The sequence below is a fragment of the Poromitra crassiceps genome (assembly GCF_964638095.1).
Source record: "Poromitra crassiceps genome assembly, chromosome: 1".
Taxonomy (NCBI): Eukaryota; Metazoa; Chordata; class Actinopteri; order Beryciformes; family Melamphaidae; genus Poromitra; species Poromitra crassiceps.
In genome coordinates, this window is record NC_139623.1 from 13351926 (window position 1) to 13374642 (window position 22717).

Consider the following 22717-nt stretch of genomic DNA (forward strand, 5'->3'; position numbering starts at 1 on the left):
TGATGCTGCCCTGAAGGCCACACAGTTTAACATACAAAGTGATCCATGATGCTGCCCTGAAGGCCACACAGTTTAACATACAAAGTGATCCATGATGCTGCCCTGAAGGCCACACAGTTTAACATACAAAGTGATCCATGCTGCCCTGAAGGCCACACAGTTTAACATACAAAGTGATCCATGCTGCCCTGAAGGCCACACAGTTTAACATACAAAGTGATCTATGCTACCCTGAAGGCCACACAGTTTAACATACAAAGTGATCTACGCTGCCGTGAAGGCCACACAGTTTTGTGGCTCTGCATTGAAACCTCCTGAAAACATCAAGTGGCTCTTAAATCACCAACCTTTTCTTCAAGCTGGTGTGTAAACAGGGAAGAGTAAATGTGTGCTTTCTTGAAAACTAAGTGCCATGAGAAACAAATTAAATCAACAACAAACAAACAAATAATCAACAAATTATAATACAAGAATTAAAGACATTTTAGTGCACAATATGATCTGTACCTGAAATGACTGATACATTTTATGTACCCAGAGAGACCTTAGAGACATAGATGTATCAGTATTGCTGACCTCAATACAATAAGTTAACAATTTCCTCATATCAGTGTAGTTCTTTAACAAATGTTGTGTTTAGTGCAATATGTACAAACATTCAAAAGAAAATTAATGCAGACCTTTCTAAATTCAAACAATACATTCACTAAACCCTTTCAGTAGTCCATGTTTACTGTACCCTTCATCAAATCTATTCATTGTCAGAAAGATTATCTTCAAATCGTTAAGAGTTAGGGATAAACAAAACATAAAGTTGACATAGGTACGGGCCTTTTGAATGAAAATGGTGATTTCAACAGTGTTTTCAGAGGAAGAGGTGTTCTGTAAATAAACTGTACAGCATCTATTCTGGAGGTGATACCCAAAGCAGAATAACATTCCACTCAAACTAAGCAGTTTGATACAGGAACAGTGCCTGCAGAAATGTCACCATTAAAGCTGCAGTCATGAATGAAAAGCTCAGGGGTTTGTGACTGACATGAGAAGAAAGAGCACATGGAGGCTGGCAGCATGTAGACCAAATGGAAGGTGTGAAAATAAGATGACAAGTTTATAAGCGTGTCTGGTCCATTATGAAGTGTTCCCTTCTTTCGTTGTCTGCCAAATCCATCCGTTCTTTCTGTCCATCAGCCACGCCCTCTTCCAGTCTCCTTCCTCCACTCCCCCTTCTTCCTCTCCCCAGCCCCTGGCCCCGCCCTCTCCCTCTCCCCAGCCCCTGGCACTGCCCTCTCCCTCTCCCCAGCCCCTGGCACCGCCCTCTCCCTCTCCCCAGCCCCTGGCACCAAGAATTTATCGATGACTTCTCTCTCAAAGCCATCCATCGCTTCATCTATGGTGTCATCCTCCTCCCCGTCTGAGTCGTCGTCTCCTTCCACCATGTCTTCCAAAATGTCGCCCACGTCCTCTGCAAAATCTTGAAAGCTCATCTGGTCGTGAACAAAGACTCCGTCCTTGAAGAACTCCGTGGCCAGCTTGCCGAGCTCCTCTCTCTTGGAGGCATCCACTCCCGCCCCCTCTGCCTTGGCTAGGTAACTCTGGAGGATGGCCTCGAACTCGGACAAGTGGACGGGGATCAGACCCTCGGCCTGGGCGCAGGTCTCCACGGAGTCACAGTGGTTTGGAGGTCGGGGGCTGTGCTGGAGCCTCTCCCTCTGGTGGACCCAGTAGTCTGGCTCTTCCAGGGAGGGCTGGCGGTGTGTGTGAGGGGGGTTCCTGTCTCCTGGAGCCTGCCACAGATGCCCTCTATGGTGTTCATGTTCATTCTCATATTCGTTGTGTTTGCGCTCATTTTTGTGCTTGGTTCCTGTGTCCGTTTTCCAATCTCCATCGTTCCTTTCCTCTCTCCGTCCCTCTCTCTTCCACTCGCCGTCTCTGGACCGCTCTTTCTTTTCCCACTCTTTCCTCTCATTCTTCCCCTTCCAGTCTTTACCGTGGTCTTTACTGTGGTCTTTCCCGTGGTCTTTGCCATTTTTACTCTTCCAGTCGCTGTCTTTCTTCCACTCTTTTTTCATCTCTTTCTCCTTCCACTCATTTTTCTCCCATTTCTCTTTCCGTTCTTTGCCACTTTCCTTGTAGCCATCTTTTCCTTTCTTCCACTCCTTCTCTCCCTTCCACTCCTCCTTGCCTTTGTGCCCCTCTCCATCATCTCGCCCTCCCTTCCTCTCTTTCTTCTCCTCCTTACCTCTCCATTGCTTACTATCATACTTCTCCTCCTTACCTCTCCACTGCTTTCCATTATTCTTACCATCATCCCATTTCTCATGTTTGCCCTTTTTCCAGTCTTTCTCCTGCTTCCTTTCTTTTCTCTCACTCTTTTCCTTCCATTCCTTTTTCCCTTCTCTATCCTTCCATGGCTTTCCTTCGTCCCCTCTGGTGGCCTTTTCTTTCTTCCAGTCTCCTCTCTCCTTCCCTTCTATTTTCTCTTCACTTGCCCTCAACAGCTTAGCTTCCTTATGTCTCTCCTGCTCGTATTTTCCCTCTTCATGTTGCCCCTTTCTCCATTCCTTCTCTCCCCATTCTGTTTTCCCTCCGTCTTTGCCTTCTTTTTTCTCTCCTTCCTTCCCCTCAAATTTCTCCCTCCCCTTCCACTCTTTCTTCTCGCCCATGAGGTGTTTCTCCTTCTTCCACTCTTTCTTCTCGCCCATGAGGTGTTTCTCCTTCTTCCCCTCTTTCTTCTTCTCTACCTTCTCTCCCTCCCATGGTTTCTTGGCCTGCCCCTCTGCAGTTCCAGCTGTGCCCTGCCTGCTATCCCCTGCTTGGTCAGTGGGGGGCACTGTAGTGGGATCCACAGGAGATGGAGCTGCTTCATTGGCTGATGAAGGAAAAACACAAGAGTCACTAAAAACAACAAAGATGAGACGTGGGACAATTAGAGCAAGAGGGAAAAAAGGAAGAAACCTCTACACTTCTCCTAGCCCTCGTTCTAACAACTATCATCCTTCTAGACCTCCTCCCTCCTCACCTCCCTCTGTCCCTTGGTACCTGTGGGGAGGTTAAGTTCAGTCACAGTGGCTCTCAGTGTTTCTAGTTCTTTCTGAAGGGCCGGGAGAGACTCCAGCTCTTGCTTCATCCTCTCGTTCTCTTTGTGAAGGACAGGGAGAGACGCCATCTCTTTCTTCAGCCTACCGTTTTCCCTCTCCACCTCCTCCCTCCGCAGCCGCTCCTTTGCTCCCTCTGCTGCCTGTCCCTTGGCTACTTTTAGCTCCTCTTTCTGTGCCTGATTTTAAAAAAGAACAAAAAAGAGAAAGGGGATCCTGTGAGAATACCACAGAGTCAGTGACACGTCTATGTGCATGTGTACACACACATGCACAAAGTGCACACACACGCACGCACGCGCGCGCGCACGCACACACACACACACACACACACACACACACACACACACACACACACACACACACAGAAGCGATGAGCTGAGAGACAGAATGGAGTCATACCTGAAGTTGGGCTTGCAGCACATAAATCTGCTTTCCTTTGTCTAACTTATTCAGAAGCTCTGTACTGTCAGCGTCTACTGGGGGGGGAGGAGCCTCCGGGTTAAGCCATTCCTGTGAACAAACAACACAATAGTCAGAGTGTGACCTCTCAAATGTATTAGATGATCTTTGAGAGGTGAGACTATAGAGACACTGCATGAAATAGGCCACACCCATCACGGGGGAAAAGCTCCGTTTATTTCCACACACCAGCGTCATTTTCCTTGAATTAAACATAGCTAAAAGCTGTTGTGTGGTGGGCATGCCTAAATCGCCATTTAATGTTTTTTTGTACTCCCGAGGAAAACAAGGAAGCCACTGAGAATTGGCGAGCAGAAACATGTGGATGTTGCTGTCAATGAAGTAAGTTGGAGTGTTCATCTTCCGTATATACGATCGTTTTGTGCAACACCCGACCATGCACGTCACATAGGAGAATGCCAGGATTGGACGGGAGTTTGTGTGTTTTCCCCCGTTTTGGGCGTGGCTTCTGAATGATGACGCGCTCCGCAGTGTCTCTATGTTGATGAGAAAGAGGGGAGGTCCTAAATAGCTCGGTGGGCAGACAATGGCACGACTGTAACACTGCCAATGTTAGCGGTTGGATTCCTACTGAGAATACCATGCTAAAAATTGATGTCATTGTATTGTATGGTGCTTTGGGTAAAATCCACCAAATGGCATATATTATGAATCAAAGTCAGACTAGCGGGAAGAGAACTGACCTGTTTTACAGGCACCTCTGCATCTCTCAGCTCCCTGGTTGCACCAGTGTCACTCTCTGCAAAGGATTATGCAAAGCTTTATGACCATGTCCATGTGCATAACACAACGTGTCAAAGAACAGGAGAAAAAGCATTCTGCATTCACATGGCAATACAATACAAAAAAACTAACAAAGATGCATCAAAAACACTGGAGAGAAATTAACAGAACTGCGGCACCTTGCCAAGCAACATTCAAAGCCTTTTCACTACAAAAGTGTGTATTTTTCAATTTAGTAGATAAAGGACACAGTATTATATCATTTCATTTAATCAAAAATCATAAGGTGGGGGAAATATTGTTGTGAAACAGTGAAAACCTTGTAACTCCGAATTCGGTGATGTCCATGTTTTGATTTACATGGAAAGATTACATGGTGCTTTATGAGCTGGTTCCACGACCCTCTGACTTAATATGGACACTTTCAAAACCCACTGAATAAACTAAAAATGCAATGTCATCAAGCTCAAATTTAAGAAAGATGTTTTTCTTAGTTTCTGCAAAGTTAACATTTTGGAGATACAGTACAGGGTTTTCACCCGACAACAGCGAATAAGGCTCACTGCAAGCAGATAAATATCTCACACACGCACGCACGCACGTACACACGTACACACGTACACACGTACACACACACACACACACACACACACACACACACACACACAGTGTGTGTTCTGGGGAAAACACAGCCAATTGCCAGATGCAAAAACAGAGGTTTTTCTTCATGCACACACATTCAAAAGGCATGCATATTGTCACTATCACACTGTGGGCAAGCATACACACGCACAAACTGATTTCACCAGGTAACAGTTGTTCCTGGACCAACATTTCTTCCTAGTATGGGCTGGGAAAACCCTGCCCCCAACTCATTTGATTGGTCACCGCAATTGCTTCTTCCTGAAAATATGCAGCAAGTAAAAAGGATGTGGTTAAGATTAGCGTTAGTGTTTTCTCATCTAACCACGACCATAACCAAACCCTAACCACATTGTTGTACTTGCCTAAACCTAATGTCTAACCTTAAAGGTACATTCAGCGATGTTTTTGTGTTAAAATAAGTGTTAAATGGCTCTATATTCTGACAGCAATCACCAGAAAATGTCTGATTGGATAGTTTGAGGTCGGCGCCAATTTATATCTAATCAGAGAAAAGTTGACATTTTCTGGGAAACAGAAGGTCAGATCGCGATGCCTATAAAGGACTATGTATTTTTTCACCCCAAATCCAATGCCGCCATCCGTGAGTCTCTACAAGTTACGGTTGCGGAGATACCTCCGCCCTGCATGCAGGACTACAGGAGAGAGATAGAGGACATTGGGGGGGTGGGGGTTTCAAGTCACTGACCAAACACTATATTTCAGTGATTGCTGTCAGAATATGGAGCCATTTAACACTTATTTTAACACAAAAACATCACTGAATGTACCTTTAATGTTTCATGTTTTCATAACACACGTTTTCATAAAAATGTGTGTGGTTCGACCGGGAATCGAACCCCAGTCCTCAGATTGGAAGGAAAGTACCTTAACCATTAAGCCATAGGACCAAGCAACCACAGCCTGAGCTGTACTTTTTTCACACCCTAATATTAACAAAAAAAAAATTACTTGCCACACATTTTCAGGAAGAAGCAATTGCGGCGACCAATCAAATGAGTTCGGGGGGTGGGGTTTTCCAGGCCCATACTAGGAAAAAATGTTGGTCCAGGAACAACTGTTACTTGGTGAAATCAGATTGTGCGCACAGACACATGCACACACACACACACCATACCCTCATCCAGGTCCATGAAGACACCTGTAGGTATAATACATCTCAGTCTCAGAACGCCCTTCAACAATTAGGCCACTGTCAGTCATCATTTTCCTCAATCCGACCTCACTTTAAAAGGCCTAACGCATCTGCTAATTTGCAAAAACATACCATTATCAAATTAACAGCCAGAGAAAACAACAAACTAAACAAAAGGGGATATTTTCCCTTCTCAACGGCACACATGGTGATGCCTACCTGAAAAGAAGATGGTCCCGAGGCCTAACAGAATGACAGCACCCAGGATGCACTTGTTCACAGAGAATCCAACGTCGTCCTCCCGCTGCGGCAGCTGAAAGTCCTCCTCTCCCTCCTCTTCCTCCTCACTCCTTCCGATCCGCTCCAGAGCTGCCAAGACAGATCTCCTCCTCACCTCTGGCTCCCCCTCTTCTCCCTTCTTCTCCTCCACCACCTCGGAATCCACAGGGGAGTCTGGAGCAGGAGAGCGCAAGAGCACGAACAACAGTTGTGAGGCAAAAAAAAAAAAATCTCTCTCTCTCTCTCTATATCAGTGGTAGCCAACACGGTGCCCACGGGCACCTGGTCGCCCGCGGGGTGGAGCTGTGGCACCCGCACGCCACGTTCAGATTATTATTTTTTTCCCATATTTTAAATTTTTATAGAACACAAACAAGACAAAACAGACAAACAGGCTCAGACACAGGGGAAAGAAAGGAAAAACAAAACAATTTAGAAATTTAGAAAAATTTATTATTTTGTTTTTCTCCTCCCTTCCCACAATAACACACGAATGTAGAAAAGAATTGGTTTAACAATGCATACGTTTTAAAAAACGTTTATTGTCTGTGTATAATTTATTGTCTGTGTATAATTAATTATTGATTAACTATTTTGATCCGCATGGGCTGGGGTCAAAGTTTAGTTTTACGTTACGTCACTACGTCATTCACTCTGCAACAGTGCGACTGCGGAGGCCCTTTATTGGGGCACAAATGTGCTCTGGCAGTTCCAGAGCTGATGTTACATAGCCCAGTATAGCACTGTCACTTTGGTCTAATGATAGCACAGTATAGCACTGTCACTTTGGTCTAATGCTGCAGTATGAGACAACCTACTCATGGGAGCTGAGACTTGCATCTTTATCGGTTCTGCTGTTTGCTCTGTTGGCATTGTGTAATGTCCACCAAACTACATACATAACATAAGGCTTCAATCTTATAGGTCTATAAGACAATTAAGCTCTCAAGTGCACTGTTTTCGAACTTCTGGGAACTGGAATCAACAATCTTTATAAGACATATTAAGTCCCAACTACTCTCATCAAGTTTTACCATTCAGGTGAAATGGTACTATAAATGGGGACTGTAAAGAACCCACTTAAACTGAATTTCCGTGGCCAAATCTTTGTAAGTTATGCACAACAGAGGCAAAAGAGCTATAGAGCAAAAACAGCACACTGCAAAAAAAACTTTAAAAGGGACAGCTCACCCTAAAATCCAAAATACACATTTTTCCTCTCACCTGTAGTGCTATTTATCCATCTATATCGTTTTGAGATGTCTGCCTTCTCTTGAATACAATGGAACTGGATGGCACTCGGCTTGTAGTGCTCGAAGCACCAAAAAAATACATTTGAAAAACTCAACAGCATTGTCTCTTTCCAGAAATCATGACCCGATTACTCAAAATAATGCACAGACTTTGTTGTGAGTAGTTTCATTTAGGAACTATTTTCTTTTGCAGTCTCATGTAGGAACTACCTAGCAGCTAGCGGCTGTAGTTTGGTCAAAAGAAAATAGTTCCTCCATGAAACTGCTCATAACAAGGTCTGTGGATTATCTTGAGTAACGGGGTCATGATTTCTGGAAAGTGACATTGCTGTTGAGTTTTTCAAATGTATTTCTTTGGCACTTTGAGCACCACAAGCCGAGTGCCATTCACTTCCAATGTATTGGAGAGAAGGCAGAAACTCTGCGGCCGATGGGCCCTATTCTCCCACAGGCCTTCGGCGCAAAAACTGGCCTCACACGCAAAAAAACGTGCCTTGCGCCTGCCTCGGGAAGATATCAACATGGCTTTAGGCCCCGAAATGCGCTTTAGGTGAACTGGGCGTGGCGCAGTCCCAGAATGGGCGAGAATGGGCGTTTCGGCCTTAAATACCGGCCTAATGATATCTTCCTACCTGGCGTTAATTTAGCGCTTTGCGCTTTTGAAAACCAGGCCTATTCAGTACGCTGGTTGCGCGGAGCGCTCCTCTACCCTTTCCTCTGTCCCTTCTCTCTGTGTCACTCCCTCTCTCTTGCTCATCAGTCTGACACAATATGACTGCTTGAAAAAAAGTTTGTCGGTTCTCTCTCTCTCTCAGAAAAAGTTGTTCTACCGTACATAGTATAACAACATGACAGTTTTTTCTAACATGACAGTTTTGAGCCCGTGACATTCAGAGGCTATTGCATCATCCTACCTGTGCAGTGAAGGCGAGTGAAAACGAGATCATTCTGGGCAAACATTCACTGCGGCTTCCCTGCAACAGCCAGACATGTGAAATCTCCCAGCATGCATTGGGCTAATACATTTCAATAATAAATCGCATCGTAATTAGCCTAAATAGATAGAAAGGTACATCGAAATAGATCTAAATAATGTGTAATGTTCCCACAACATGCCATTGTAGAACATTTCAATATTGGACAAAATAAAATCGCGAAATCCAAACACAACCCTATGTGAAACATATATGTCATCCTGGGCCTATATATATCCCTCGTCGATTTTACGTGATTTAGATAAGTGACAGCGTAACGCGCTTCTACTGTCATGTGCTATACTGTGATGTCTGCTCCAATAAATTGGCCCTACTTCACATTTAGTTTTACAATAAAAACACATTTCTGCAATGACTTTACATAATGTAGGCTATATTTATGTGCATCATCCTACCTGTGCAGCAGGGGAGAGAAAACGATATCATTCTGGACAAACTTTCACCAATCTAATTAATCTAATCATATAGGGATAGGCTATATTTTCTAGCTGATGCGTTTAGAACATTCTTTTCACTTTGATCTTGCTATAGTGTAGCGTATTTACATGCTTGCAGTATTTAAACTGCAGTTAGATTGGTTTGAGAATAATATGGAATAATAGCCAGACAGACAGAGGGGATAAAAGGGGGGGGGGGATCAGAGCCCTCGGCTTTTCTGAAGCCGGACTGGATCGCTCCGTGGAATTGGGGCTGAAAAGTGAAGCATGTGATTCGTTTACTGCACTTACCCAATGAGCAGATAGTGCATAATTTTACGCTTAAAAGGCGTGGTTGTAATGCTTAATGCTGCGTGTAGCGCCGATACCAAAATATCAAGTGCGCTGGTCCACGCCCACTGATCTGCGCTGCGTCTGGCGTTGAGCGCAGTTCATAGGCCGATGCAACGATAGAGCTAGATATCTCCAAAACTCAGGCAACTAACACAAAACGATATAGATGGAAAAATAGCACTACAGGTGAGAGGGAATATATGTATTTTGGATTTTAGCGTAAGCTGTTCCTTTAAAGGTCCCAGTCCCTCTGAAGCCAATTTACTGCCACAAGGTGTCGTGCAACTAAAGAGCTTCTCTGTCGCATCATGCTCCCCTCCTCATACCGACCACTTCCTCTCCAGGAGGCCCAGATACGGAACAAGTCCATAACCAGCTGCTCCACCAAGTACACTTCAAACTCAAACATACAGTACACAGAGCTTAGTTCCACACACAAACAAAAAATAAAATAAAAATAAACACACTATACCAAATTATGTAAACACTTGTTTTGTGAAAGGAAATCACAAACACAGGTGTGGTATAAATTATAGACATATAATCTGACAATCTTTGCCACACATACACCACGAGCATTATCCGTCATACATAAAGACTGATGTTAATCTAATTTAATGGTAACTGTAATGGTGACCTGACTAAAAGAAACTTGTACTGTGTGTAAAATGTATCCAACACTTTGATTTGACACATTGTTTATCTAACGTTATTTATCTAAGGGATAGGCCAACCTTTTGGGAGTTTTGCCTATTTCCCATATCGCCCATACATAACTAAGATACACACAGTATACAGTCAGGTACAGTCGTCCAGTTAGTTAGTATCGCCAATGAATTGGAGGAAACTAATCAAACGATACAGCCGTTCAAAGTCACCAAAAACACACATTCTAACAGCGCCAAAAAGCTCTATGTACATGTTTTGACTCGGGTACTCACCACGAGATGAAATAATAATCCATAGTTACGTGAAACGTCATTTCCGTAGTAAATCCCCACACCGAGAACTAAACAAAGATTAACTCAAGTTACTTCCTTGTTTGCCTGTACACAGCGCATGCGCCTGTGTAGAGCACATGTGCTGGATGCAGAGCCTCATGCAAACAAGGAAGTAACTTCAGTCATACTCTGTTAGTTTGGTTACTCTTTGTCTGTTTGAGGCGCAGTTTGAAATCACTGCGCCTGGCGGCCATGTTTAGAAAGTAGTTCGGGCTATCTATTTACCTTTAAAAAAAGAGCGTTTCTCTGCATTTTGGATTAATATTTCATCTCGTGGCGAGTCCTCGAGTCACATGTACATAGAGCTTTTTGGCGCTGTTAGAATGTGTGTTTTTGGAGACTTTGAATGGCTGTACATTTTCCTCCAATTCATTGGCGATACTAACTAACTGGACGACTGTAGCTCACTGTATACTGCATTGTGTATCTTGGTTATGTATGGGCGATATGGCAAATGGGCAAAAATGGCCAAAAGTTGGCCTCCTTTAATGTATTAATCTAAGTTTCAAGGCAAATAACACGATGACCACAGTCAAGGCAAATGTTTTGGATTCTTGTTGTCATACCTGCCTGTTCCCCCAAGTCAGTCACCCTCTGAGACAGCTCCGACTCCTCCCCTTCCTGTTCAATCTCCTCCCCATTTAGCGGATGCAGCGTTTCTTCCTGTGCAAGGCTCTCCTCTTCCTGTGTAAGCTCCACCCCTCCCAGAGTCTCCGTGGGCAGCAGTGAGGTGGGGGGATCATCGGGGGAGGGGCTTATGTGGGTGTAAGAGTCAGAGAACGAATCGGGGTCGTGGCTGGACTGTGCCGGGCTGTCAGGCAGGCCCTCTGATTGGCTGAGTGCATCGCTACTGGGGACGGAGTGGGTGGGGACCTCTAAAATGGAGGGAGGGGGGACTTCGCTGACAGGGGAGGGCGGGAGGCTGGGGTGATCGTCAGGACCAGTGACAGTGTCTCCACTAAGATCTGCTGCTTTTTCTTCTGATACCTGGAGACAGGAATCAGGTCATTACAATTCCATAAGGTATTATGTAAGGGATAATATAGAGTGCTCATTATTGCAACAAAAAAGCCCTGACAGAGTGAATCAAGACCTTGAGGCAAAACTGAGGGATCTTGAAGAGGTTTTCGTTTTGCAATAATGACCAGCTCCCTCTACACATAATCCCACATATTGGCACAAAGAAGCTCAAACAAAAAAGAAGAAGAAGAAGAAAAAAAAGTTAATCAGGACTGCAAACATAAACATCTGTAGTAGAGGTCTTCAGGTACGCTCGACCCAGCCGAGTCTCGGGTCTATTTAAAAGACTGTGGGTCGGTCCGGTACCATTTACTGCGGGTCTCAGATCCCCGACATTGAGATGTGGGGTACTAATCGACAAGTGGCTGTCACAACTGTCAATCACCCCTTTTTATATTGTCAAATAACTCATTAAAAATGAACTTACAGTATCAGAAAAATGAGCACTTGAACAAGCAGCGTGATAAAAACTACCTAAAATGACAGAAACCATCTTTGGGGAAAATGTATGTGGCATTCCGTGTAGTTTGATTTTTTAGTTTGGCTCAAGTTAGAGGTCTTCAGGGATGCCCGAACCCCCGAATACCTGAGGATCAGACCCGGACCCGGCCGGGTCTTGGGTCCTTTCAAAATAGTGTTTTTGGGGCGGGAAATGGTGGCCATCTCGGAAAGATCGAGATTTTTGCGTGGCTAATGACTTTTATCAAAATAACAATCCACAAGGAGTATTTGTGCAAATTTTGGCGCTTCTTTCTGGAAGTGACCAATTTTACATTTAAAGTGCATTTTTTGAGCCCCACTAAGACTCTTTGGGGCTGGTTACTGGGTTTTCAATGCTAGAGTTGATAAGACGGTAAATGCAGGAAACCAGCCTTTTTTTTTGTCGATACGAGTTTCCGGTGGGCGACTGGGGAATTTGGGGTTCTGATTCAGAATAAAATTCCTAATCTGAAAAAAACTAAATAAGTGAGATTCAGGAAGGCTGAATTTGTCTGAAAGCTCTGTAAAGGACATAAAGGTCCCACGGTCATAAAGATCTTGAAAAGAGGTTATCCCTTTGTCAGACGAAGCCCGAAAGGTTACGTCTGTGCAAGAGGGCAGAAATAGATGGTTATTTAAAGTGGGGGAGAGGTCAAAGGTCAGCTCTATGAAGACCTGGGCTTTTCCTCATTTGAATCTATATTTTGATGGAATTACTAACTATTGGATTTCCCTCCTCCCTTTAACTGTGACCTCCGTCACTTCATCCTGGAGCCGGGCCTGACGTGAACTCACATTCTGTTTGGTTCTGTGGCTCAATCTGGTCTCCAGCCCGCCCCCCAGCTATTTTCAGAAATGACAAAGTCCACGGGCCAATCAGGGACCTGCCTCATAGTCAGTGTTGGGCAAGTTACTTTCAAAATGTAATATACTACATATTAATAGTTACTTTCATTTGTAAGTAATAAGTTACTTTACAATATTACTGTCTGTGTAGAGTAACTCGTTACTTATTACACTACCTTTGCATTAATTTTACCAAAACAACAGCAGCAGCAGAATGACATTGCCGCCCCGGAACCATCCCGAAAAATAATTTCAACCGCCTTGAAGTCAGTGTAAACAATCCAAAATTTGAAATGTTATTCTTTTCCTTTGTTATTGTCATCTATAGTGGTTATTTGCGTAAAAACACACAGTTTCATTAGGAAATTATGTGCTTTGATTTAATAAAATGTAACTCAATTTGTAACTTGAGTTACTTGACAAAGTAACTGGTATAATATTACAGAAATCCTATAAGTAATAAGTTATATTACTGAGTTACTGCTAAAAGTAATATATTACATGTAATATGTTACTTTTGTAATAAGTTACCCGCAACACTGCTCATAGTTGACGTCTCCCGAAGCAACGAACAGTAACGTTAACGTTAGTAAAGTCAACACAGCCGTAAGTGCAGTCATTGTGAGATCACGTATCAGGATGTTTTAACCAGGCTAATAGTACCAAAGAACTTTTATGGAAAGAAATGACAGCTCCATATTGCCCCATTGCAACATCAGCGCCCAGCAGCCTCCGCCATTTTTTATTTTTGGAAGCGTGACAGCGCCAAAAGAACCTCGCACAGGCTCGCAGTGGTCAGCTGCGGTAGCGCTGGCCCCTATAATCAGCCTCTCTAAACAGTAACTCAACAGGAGAACACTCTAAACTTTGGGGATTCACATCTTTTCCGGGCGTACTGCAAATCTTGATTGAAGTGGTGTAGTGCAGGGATGTAAAACAACAACCATATTGTGGAAACTAAGCAAAATTTTTCGTTTTCTTTGTTTAGTTTTTTCAAGATAAATACCTAATGAAAAGGACCCGAGGTTCAACTCCCGTTGAGTTACTGTTTAGAGAGGCTGATTATAGGGGCCAGCGCTACCGCAGCTGACCACTGCGAGGCGCATTCTGTTTCCAAAAATGGCCGGAGTGTCGTCTCTTTCCTTCCACGCTCTTTGATAGTACTGTAGTGTAGTAGAACATGGTGTGTTGGTGTCTGACCTGCTGCTCCAGCTCTGAAGACGCTGCGCCCTCTGCAGGCCGCTTCTCCACACCACCGCCTGGCTCATCAAACAGACACAGAAGGAGAATGGGGAGTCATTTTGAGCAGAGGTTCTCAAATGTTTTTCAGCCAAGGACCCCTTACAAGATAGAAAATATGCCAGGGACCCCTTCATTCTGATTTGTGATTTTGGGCTAAGCTTAATTGTTTCCACAGTAACGTGCTTGACTTTTAAATTGATAGGTTTGTTAGATTAGAATGTAATCCATGAACCATTTTAGATTTAAAGCATAACATATTCTCATTGAACTCTTCTGTATGAAGCTTTTGCAAAAAAAAAGTTTTTTTATTTTTATTTTCCTGAAAACTTTTCGCAGACCCCCTGGCAAAGTGCCACGGACCCCCATTTGAGAAGCACTGATTTAGAGCAATCAAGAGGCTGTGTCATTTTCATGATGTGTGTAGTAGTGTGTGTATAACCTGCATGCTCTGCTGTTGATGTATTGCTTTCTTCACAGGGCTCTGTCCCCTCTGTCAGAGGCCGCAGGGTTTCAGCAGCAGCCTCCTGAGTCACACAGACACATGCATACGAACACACACATTATGCACTCAGGCATGATCTTTCAAGCAATGTAGGCCGACCTGGATGCACCAGTCTGTCTTTGAGTGTTTTCAAAGTGCCACTGAACAAGGCACTAAACCACCAACTGCTCAGACTGCGGTGGTACTGGGCGATTCCCAGATGTGAGTGTACATGTGTGTAATTAAATCCCTCAGGCCATTGCTTTACATGAGATTTTCTTAAGTCAACATGCTTGGTCAAATAAGATTTAAATAGGAAAGAGAAAGAGAAAGAGAGAGAGAGAGAGAGAGGGAGAGAGAGAGAGAGAGAGAGAGAGAGAGAGAGAGAGAGAGAGAGAGAGACACACACACACACACACACACACACACACACACACACAGAGAGACAGAGAGAGAAAGGAGGAGGAGTGATACAGTTCCTAATACCACCTAATTTCCAAGTCTTATTAGAGAAGCCTACTTCCTATTCAGGTGACCCAAAAGATAATCAGCTGGGACAAGGAGTTGTCACTTAACAGCACTGCATTTTCATCCAGGTCATCCGTATGTGTTCTCTCAACATCCCCTCGCTAACACTCTGACACCCAGACACATTCAGATGGAGAGGCTCCATACCTCAGGAGTGAGGATCGTCCAGCTGTTGTTGGTACTGCTGCTGCCAGACATGGCCCCCTAGTGGCTTTGCCCAACTCCTGCAACACAAGAACAACAACATACATGAGAACAAATTAAAATGTACAGTACATGCTAGATTCATACAAACATCACCGGCAGACCAGAAATCAAACAGACCAGAAATCAAATATTGAGCCTGATGAAGGTCCTACAAAAAATCATCCCGTATTTTTTCCAATTTAAATAACTAAATCCAAGAACCTTAAAAATTAAGTAGGGAAGGCATTTTTTTTTTAATACAATGAGCACTACACTTGCTAGCAAATCAACTAGCTATCAAATCAAAGTGAGCTGGGGTTTGTATAGAGGTCTGTCACTTGCTTGCTGTCACACTGTCTATTCTGCAGCTAAAAGAAATTTGCATCCTCTCTCCTCTGTTTACACATCCACATGATTTGAATACATGCCTCTGCCATTCAGCCTCACCCATCCTGCTGATAAAGGACCTACTGTAAGGCATTGTTAACACCTTACTGTGTGTGTGTGTGTGTGTGTGTACAGGAAGTCTAAGTTCCTGGGCGCATTCAGTTCTTCATTAGTAGTTAGTGTGTGTTGTGGGTCTTTTAGTGACCCTGGCTTTTGACTAGCTGGGGAATGCTTTGGCAGAGACAGAGGTAACTAAGGCTGGCGCTGTTCTAGAGATACAACCTGCAGAATGGACCGTCCATTTAAAAGCTACTAATGATGACTGGTTAATGGATGCATAAACCACCCAGCTTTAATTGTGTGCAAAATGTACACTAGTTAACATTTGACAGCTTTATTTGGTGGTCAAAGCATTGTGTATTTTTTTTTTTACCTAAATGGCAATCTATTTGGCCGAGGAAACTCCATTTAGACCTAGATCACTGGAGCAGAAACATACAGATTAACGGACCAGTGGATGCTCTTAACTTCCCAGAAACAGAACAATTCACTTCCTGGTAAGAGTACTGGCAAAGTATAAAAAAAAGTCTTACAGCTTTATAAAGCCATTACTCTTTCATGATATAAACAGATAGGGTATGCATATTTACTGAGTGCTGTCTGGTTCTCTTCAGTGGTTTACTTTAACACCACTTTCTCTGTGTAATGACACACTTCACTCCCCAAATTCAATTCTCTCCCAGCACTGCAATTTAGGTCTTCTAATCGAGTGCTTCTTCCCAAGAGAAGTCTACTGAATGTAGCCTGGGACCCAAGGAGCATTGTTGAGCATCTAGTGGAATGGCTTAAAAAAGATACCAGCTAAATATAGCCACGATGAGATTGGAAAGAGAGCATGCAGAATATGGCCTTAGGGAACATAACAGAGGAAGCAAAATGACGACGTGATGTTTTAAAGGGGGCTTTTGGAAAAGCACCATAAAGCAGGCGACTTTCAACTGAGACAAAAATATATTTTTTTGAGAGGGGGATGATGGGATCACTTACTCATTTGCCATCTGACACTTAACGTCTGAGCTTTGCAAGTTAAACGCTTGACGTCCTGCCAGACTGCCTCTGTGCAGGGGATGCTTCTTCTGTTTACTAACTTTCATAACCAACAATCATTTGCTATCAGTTCAATGTATGTGTCACCTAAATTAGGCAATTAACGGCGACGTGTCTTTTGTTTCTTGTTCACTACAGTACCAATATATATGGTTGCAATTGTAGCCCTAATTTTTATTATATATATATATATATATATATTTTATCTTTGTCTGGGCAGGGAAAATGACCAAAAATGGTCAGACCAGTAACTACAGTACAGGCCAATAGGAGAGAAGCATACAATCGCCCAAATGATTCTGGATCAGAAGGCAAGAGAACAGCTCACAGCATCATCAACAATGCAGATAGTCAAATCATCCAGTCTATTTGAGTGAAGAGTGTGACGCCTCAGTCTGACAGGAACTGTCATGGTGAGCTTGATGAGTATTAAAACAAAACGAAATAACTTTGAATCACGACTCGAGTAAGATACTAAATATCTAACAACCCCCCCAAACATTTCACGTTGTAACGGAGAACCTATCCTTTATTTCAAACGAAATTAACATAGTGATAGAGAACAGTCACTCGAGCAACCAGGGAAAAGTGGGTGTCAAACATCAAACGACGCAGTCGATACATACACAACGCGTGTAAAAAAAAAACAGTGTCGTTACTTTGTAACAAAAAAAATGCGTCGTACAGCAATGTCAGTCTTACCTTGTTCCGTCGCTTTACTTTAAACCCTACACAGTCTGTATGGAGATACTTTCCAACAGTTGCTACTAATCTAATGCGTCTTTCTTGCCATCCAACTTCGCAAGAGCTTGGAACGCACCTCCTTCTTGCGTGATCGACGCGCCTCTCGACCAACGACAGACAACGTTCACGCTCGTCCCGCCCCTCGTCCTCAATCTTGACCTGGTGACGCGAGGTTAATCTTGACCAATAGCAATGCAGCATCACACCACTCAACTGAGAAACTTCCAAATAGATTGACACCATGATTGACACAAGCAGGTGATGGTGGGTATAGGAAATATACCCACCATGTAATGTATGTCTTACATGTGTGATAGGCTGTGTTCCACAGGCTTGTGCTGATTCACTCACCAGGTTGATGTTGATATTTATGGGTGGCTGGCTATTACATAAGGGCCTGTAAATTAGAACTCAACATACTTTATACATTTCTATCTCAATTCTAAATGTGTTTTACCTCGGATTTTGGCACATGGGATAGTAACATCTTGTCCTGTGTATTTATGAATGGATCATCCATTGGACTGCAGCACATGTAAATGACATGGCCAATACAGCAGTTATTTTATTGGATAAAATTAATAATATGCAAATGTGTCTTTAATATTTAAAGCCATTAAAGGCACATGGAAGCTATCGGGACATAGATATGACACAGGGACTTTGATATTCTCTTACATTTCACTGTTTACTTCAGCTTAAGAAAAATACTCAGATCAATAAAACTGAAATTATGTTTCTTTTCACATTGAAGGATTATTTATCACCATCACCCAAACGCATATCCAGTTCCACCTAAGGATGTCAACATGGACTTAAATGTACCCTACTGCCTTCAATCTGGGGATGTTTCAGGATGATTTCACACAACACTATTTTCTGCAGAAAAATGCCCACATCTTTAGATAACATAGAATAATCAAACTTTCCATAAATTCTCAACCAATAAAACAAATGAATCAAATCAAAATGAAAGACAGCAGAAATAAAGTTTAAATATTTTGATTTACTTGTTGCTTTATTCATCACACCAGTTTGTCTTGTTATCCAGTCAACATCACAATCAGGGTTGTCCTATCCCTGAAGATCTCAGATCAGCTGGGTTGAATTCAAGCCACTCTGAACCAGTGAACCACTGAAATGCTACAGCATCTGAAAACACAACATTTAGTTTTCTTGGGAACATGTTTGTTTCTTGGGAAGCCAGGAGGAGCATCCTATAGGCACTGAAATACAAAGAAAGAGATCATATGTGTGCATTATCCATAAAATCATTACATGATAGATAGTATTAGATTACAGTTTAGTTTGCCGTGAGCTATAGTTTGTTGTCATATGAGAGAAGAATCATACTTGCCAATGCTTTGCCAGCAATGCTGATCAAACACTCCATGTCTGATGAAATAAAAGCTGGAATAACACTTTACGAGCGAATGGAGAAACAGAGAAAATCAATTTAAGATAACTTGATATACTCTCTCTCCTAGTCTCTCAGTCCAGTATCTCTTTGATGCACCAGCAGCAGAGGAGGAAGTAGAGGCACTCCTTCACAGACTGGATGAAACCATAGGCTATGTTTCCTCCCAGGAAGTTCTTGCCTCGTCCCAGGCCCATGGCCAAGTCACGCAGGTTGTGCCCCAGAGAGGAGGGCATGGCCTGGGGCAGAGGACGCTGGGGGTGCATGGCTCCACCACGGAGGGAAAAGGAGTGATCAGACAAGAGGCAACCAGGAGGCTAAGCAGCTGTGAAAGGAGGTGAGATATGGACAGAGCAAGGAGTGGAAGAACGATATCAGGACTGGGCCCGTCTAACAGCTGAGGTCTGCTCCGCACTCCTGTCACTCTCAGCTCCGTTAATTATAACCTCCTATACAAACCACAGGTTCCCTTCACATCCTGCTTTTTCTCTACTCTTCCGTGCTTTCAAACATCCTCTGATTGATTAAGGCCCTTGTTTACCTTTGTGGTCCACACTGTTCCCCTCTATTCTCTGCCTGTCTATTTGGCAGCCTCTCCCTCGGCTCAATAATCCCTGAATCAGCCCCCTACTGTGCAGACTGCACCTACACTATTCACAAACAAGAGAGTTCCAGCAGCTCCACTGCACCCTCCACATAACTCAGCTCCCTCTCCAACCAATCCACATCCATCTCTTTGTTTGTTCAGGGCAGTTTGTGTCAGGTGATTGTTCTTACCTTCTGACAGCGTGTGCTGTTTGTTTTAATGCAGGTTTTAAGCAGTGACATTGATCGAGAAATGAACGGATTCTATTAACTAGTCTATCAAACAAAGTAATCAATACTGAAGGTTACATGCAGACAATGTATTAAAAGCCAAACTCACAAATAAAGATGAATGATATATGTATTTATATATGCAATCTATATTTTCAGATACAGGTGTAAACAGACATGTTTCCCTAAAAACAAACAAACAAAAAAAAAGTATTAAAACAGAAATGTAAAAAGTAAAAATCAATATTTGTGCAGACTATTTGAAAGTAACCTTTGGCTTCCAAAAACACAAATCAAAAAGTACAACAGCATCATCCACAACATCACTGCCACCACCACCAACAACAACAATGATCTAGAAATTTAGAAACGATTTTCATGCAACAAAGGCAACTGTGATAAACAATGATAATGCACGACCAGTTCACTAATGATGCAGACAGACACATGGGTCTTTTTTTTCCGGCACGCATACTCTCACAATGTAGGGACACATACCAATAGCAGAACTCTTAAGCTCAGGTGTTCTATCTCTGACCTACATGACCTACCAACACCTGAACAGGCAGACTTGAGTGCCTGACTGACTCAGCTGTCAGCTCGGGTATGTGTGTGTTGGACTAGGTGCGAGTCCCCTCTATGGTTGACAGTTAAGGTTTAGGTTGAGAGATCCCTTCTCATATTTAAACAGTTTGGCCTGAATCTGGCCTGAATCTGGCTCTGTGTCACCTATCGGATAAGTCATTATACAACTATGAAAACAATAATCCAGATTCAATACTAAGCTGACCAATCGAGATGGATGGTATTTACAGGTGGACAGGAAACACCCCCCAAAGGTGACATCAAGTATCTGTGATGACAAGCTGAATGTAAGAATGTGCATCAGAGGAAATTGCCATCACTGGATCTGTTGGTGAGTGTGTAGTAGAGTGTCATTTTTGCAGAGTCTTTGTTTAACTGAGAGGCTCGTGTAAGGTTCTCCTGTAGTCGACTACATTTGAATTAAGTACATAAGGTGACTGCATTGATGTGACGTGACTGCATTGAAGAAACAAGGCACGATTAAAAGATATAAAAACAACATCGTGAACGTAGGGAGGAAGGAGAACAAAAATGGAACCTCCTCCCAAAATCCTCAAATTTTGTGAAACTGCACACCAGGGAGCAACATTTGGCTTAACATTTGATTAATGCTTGCAATGCTCCAAAACACACCTATGTCCACATGTTCAATTGCCCCCACCCCCTTCATCAACAAGATTTTTTTTAATAAAGAACGTTATTCCCTCTAGTGATTAAAAAAAGAGATCATATATACAGTAAAACTAGTCAACTACTCACTACGACAAACTGTGCATCACATTTGCAGAGGGAAATTCATTGCTTAGATCGCTCAACATGACTCATGATGTCATCAGCATAAAGAGTGACATCATTCAAGGTCCTTCAACTATCTCTCCTCCATCAAAACACTCCGGAAAGAGCTATAGCCACAGATTGTCAATGCAAACCCATGCTAAACTTAACAGCCATTGAAAAGCAATAGAAGGTCAAAAGGATCTGGCCTATGCTTCTCACAATGTACTAGTTACTGTGTTTTTCGATGACATTGCACAATTTGCTTTGAACTCTCCTTTTGATAAGATGTATTCAGACACGATGTCTAGATTCATCGCCTCTACAACAGCTTGGTTTTTTACACGCATTTCCTTCCCTCAACTTGCTCCCTATTAAGCACACAAGACAGACACACAAACATACAGCTGGCATTAGTCTTCTTTGTTGATCTTCTCCATGGATCCCTCCACCTTAAGCAACCAACTTCATGTTCTTTGGCATGATGACAGAGGTGGTGTGGGTAGAGTGCGGACTGCGCCCTCTCTGTGTGTGTGTGTGTGTATATATATTTGTGTTTATCAGGAGATAAACATTCCTCAGAATGTCCCATACGAAATGAGTCCCAAGCTAACAGACAGACAGAAACAGAAATGATGGTCATTGGCATAGCAGTCCCAGATTTGCATACAGGCTGTCCTCCTTGACATCACCAGGTATCACTCCAGGAGTCAAAGTTCAAAAGTCGTTAAAGGGGAGTGGCTGGGGGGGGGGGGGTCTCCTGATCAGATTGTAAGCGAACATGTTTCTGCATATTCACCAGGTGGATTGATTTCAGGGTCGTGTTTGGCTGTTGCACTGCTCCAGTGACACTTGAAGGGAGCGTTTCTGTTTGCGCCTGATTGAGTCTTAGAAACAAAGAACCATTGTCATTGAGTTCATGTTTTCGACTAATATGCTCCAGCAAATCTGAAGATGGAACTTATGTCCACAAATGGGAGGACATGTGCTTCAGCACACTGAAAATCTCATTCATTGTCCCATTCATGACCCTTTCTAAAAGTTCATCGTCAACTCGTCCACCATATATCTCCGTATGATTCCATGTATTCGTTAGGTGTAATCGCATGTTACGTTGTTGTTTTTTTGCATTTTGCATTTAAAAAAATTTTTGCATTTGTTTTCTGCCCTGTTCTGAAATGAGCAAGGGCTCCTCCCTGGTTCACAGTAGGCTGTAGAGAAAATGCAGCAGTGCTTCTCCATCGTTGATGGTCAGATGGTCCGATGGGGCGGAGGAGGGACTGCAGAGGTCACAGTTTGGCTTTCTGAAGGGACAGGAACATGTGGTGACAGCAGCAAGCGAGTGATTTGGCAGAGAAACTGGCGATTACTTTTTATTTTTTGGCTTTCATGGCTATGTTGTGTGCGCCAATGTGTTCAGGTACAGTATGTTTATATGTGGCTGTGTAGTGTTGCTGTGTGTATTGTACTGAGCACATGAAGGTGTGTTCGTCTTGCTTTGCATTGCTGTATGGAAGTGTATATATTTGGGATTATTTCATCGGGGTGTGTGTGTGTGTGTGTTCAGGCCCTGCGCTCTACTGGCTGTTGCAGACACACTTCGCTCCCAGCTGATACAATGGGGAGTCTGTTGTCCATGTGGTAACTGATCAGGTGGCTGACACTTTCAAAGCGATGGTCTTTGGTACGGACCTGAGACAGAAA

The 22717-nt window shown here is 43.2% G+C and overlaps 3 protein-coding genes across 4 annotated transcripts in view; all 3 read right to left on the minus strand.

Annotated features, from left to right (window-relative positions):
* Positions 1–1187: 1187 nt before the first annotated feature.
* pbxip1b (pre-B-cell leukemia homeobox interacting protein 1b) lies at positions 1188–17475 on the minus strand (the record flags this gene model as incomplete). The annotated part of the gene is made up of 11 exons (XM_083633181.1): positions 17380–17475; positions 15145–15221; positions 14428–14512; positions 13947–14005; positions 10967–11387; positions 6322–6555; positions 6085–6108; positions 4265–4320; positions 3501–3611; positions 3043–3277; positions 1188–2872 (listed from the first exon to the last, which is right to left on the minus strand). The coding sequence occupies exons 2-11, from the start codon at positions 15193–15195 to the stop codon at positions 1188–1190; spliced, it is 2961 nt and encodes a 986-aa protein (XP_083489307.1). The 5' UTR covers positions 15196–15221; positions 17380–17475.
* Positions 17476–18912: 1437 nt separating this feature from the next.
* lenep (lens epithelial protein) lies at positions 18913–19104 on the minus strand (the record flags this gene model as incomplete). The annotated part of the gene is made up of 1 exon (XM_083646402.1): positions 18913–19104. The coding sequence occupies one exon, from the start codon at positions 19102–19104 to the stop codon at positions 18913–18915; it is 192 nt and encodes a 63-aa protein (XP_083502528.1).
* A 3023-nt stretch (positions 19105–22127) lies between these two features.
* Positions 22128–22717, minus strand: part of shc1 (SHC (Src homology 2 domain containing) transforming protein 1) — a gene marked incomplete at its 5' end in the record, with an annotated part of 43011 nt that continues 42421 nt past the window's right edge. For both annotated transcript variants that reach the window (XM_083639978.1, XM_083639977.1), the window contains one exon: positions 22128–22705. In XM_083639978.1, coding sequence (XP_083496104.1) covers positions 22577–22705 — 129 coding nt within the window. In that variant the 3' untranslated portion in view covers positions 22128–22576. The remainder of the gene's footprint in view (positions 22706–22717) is intronic.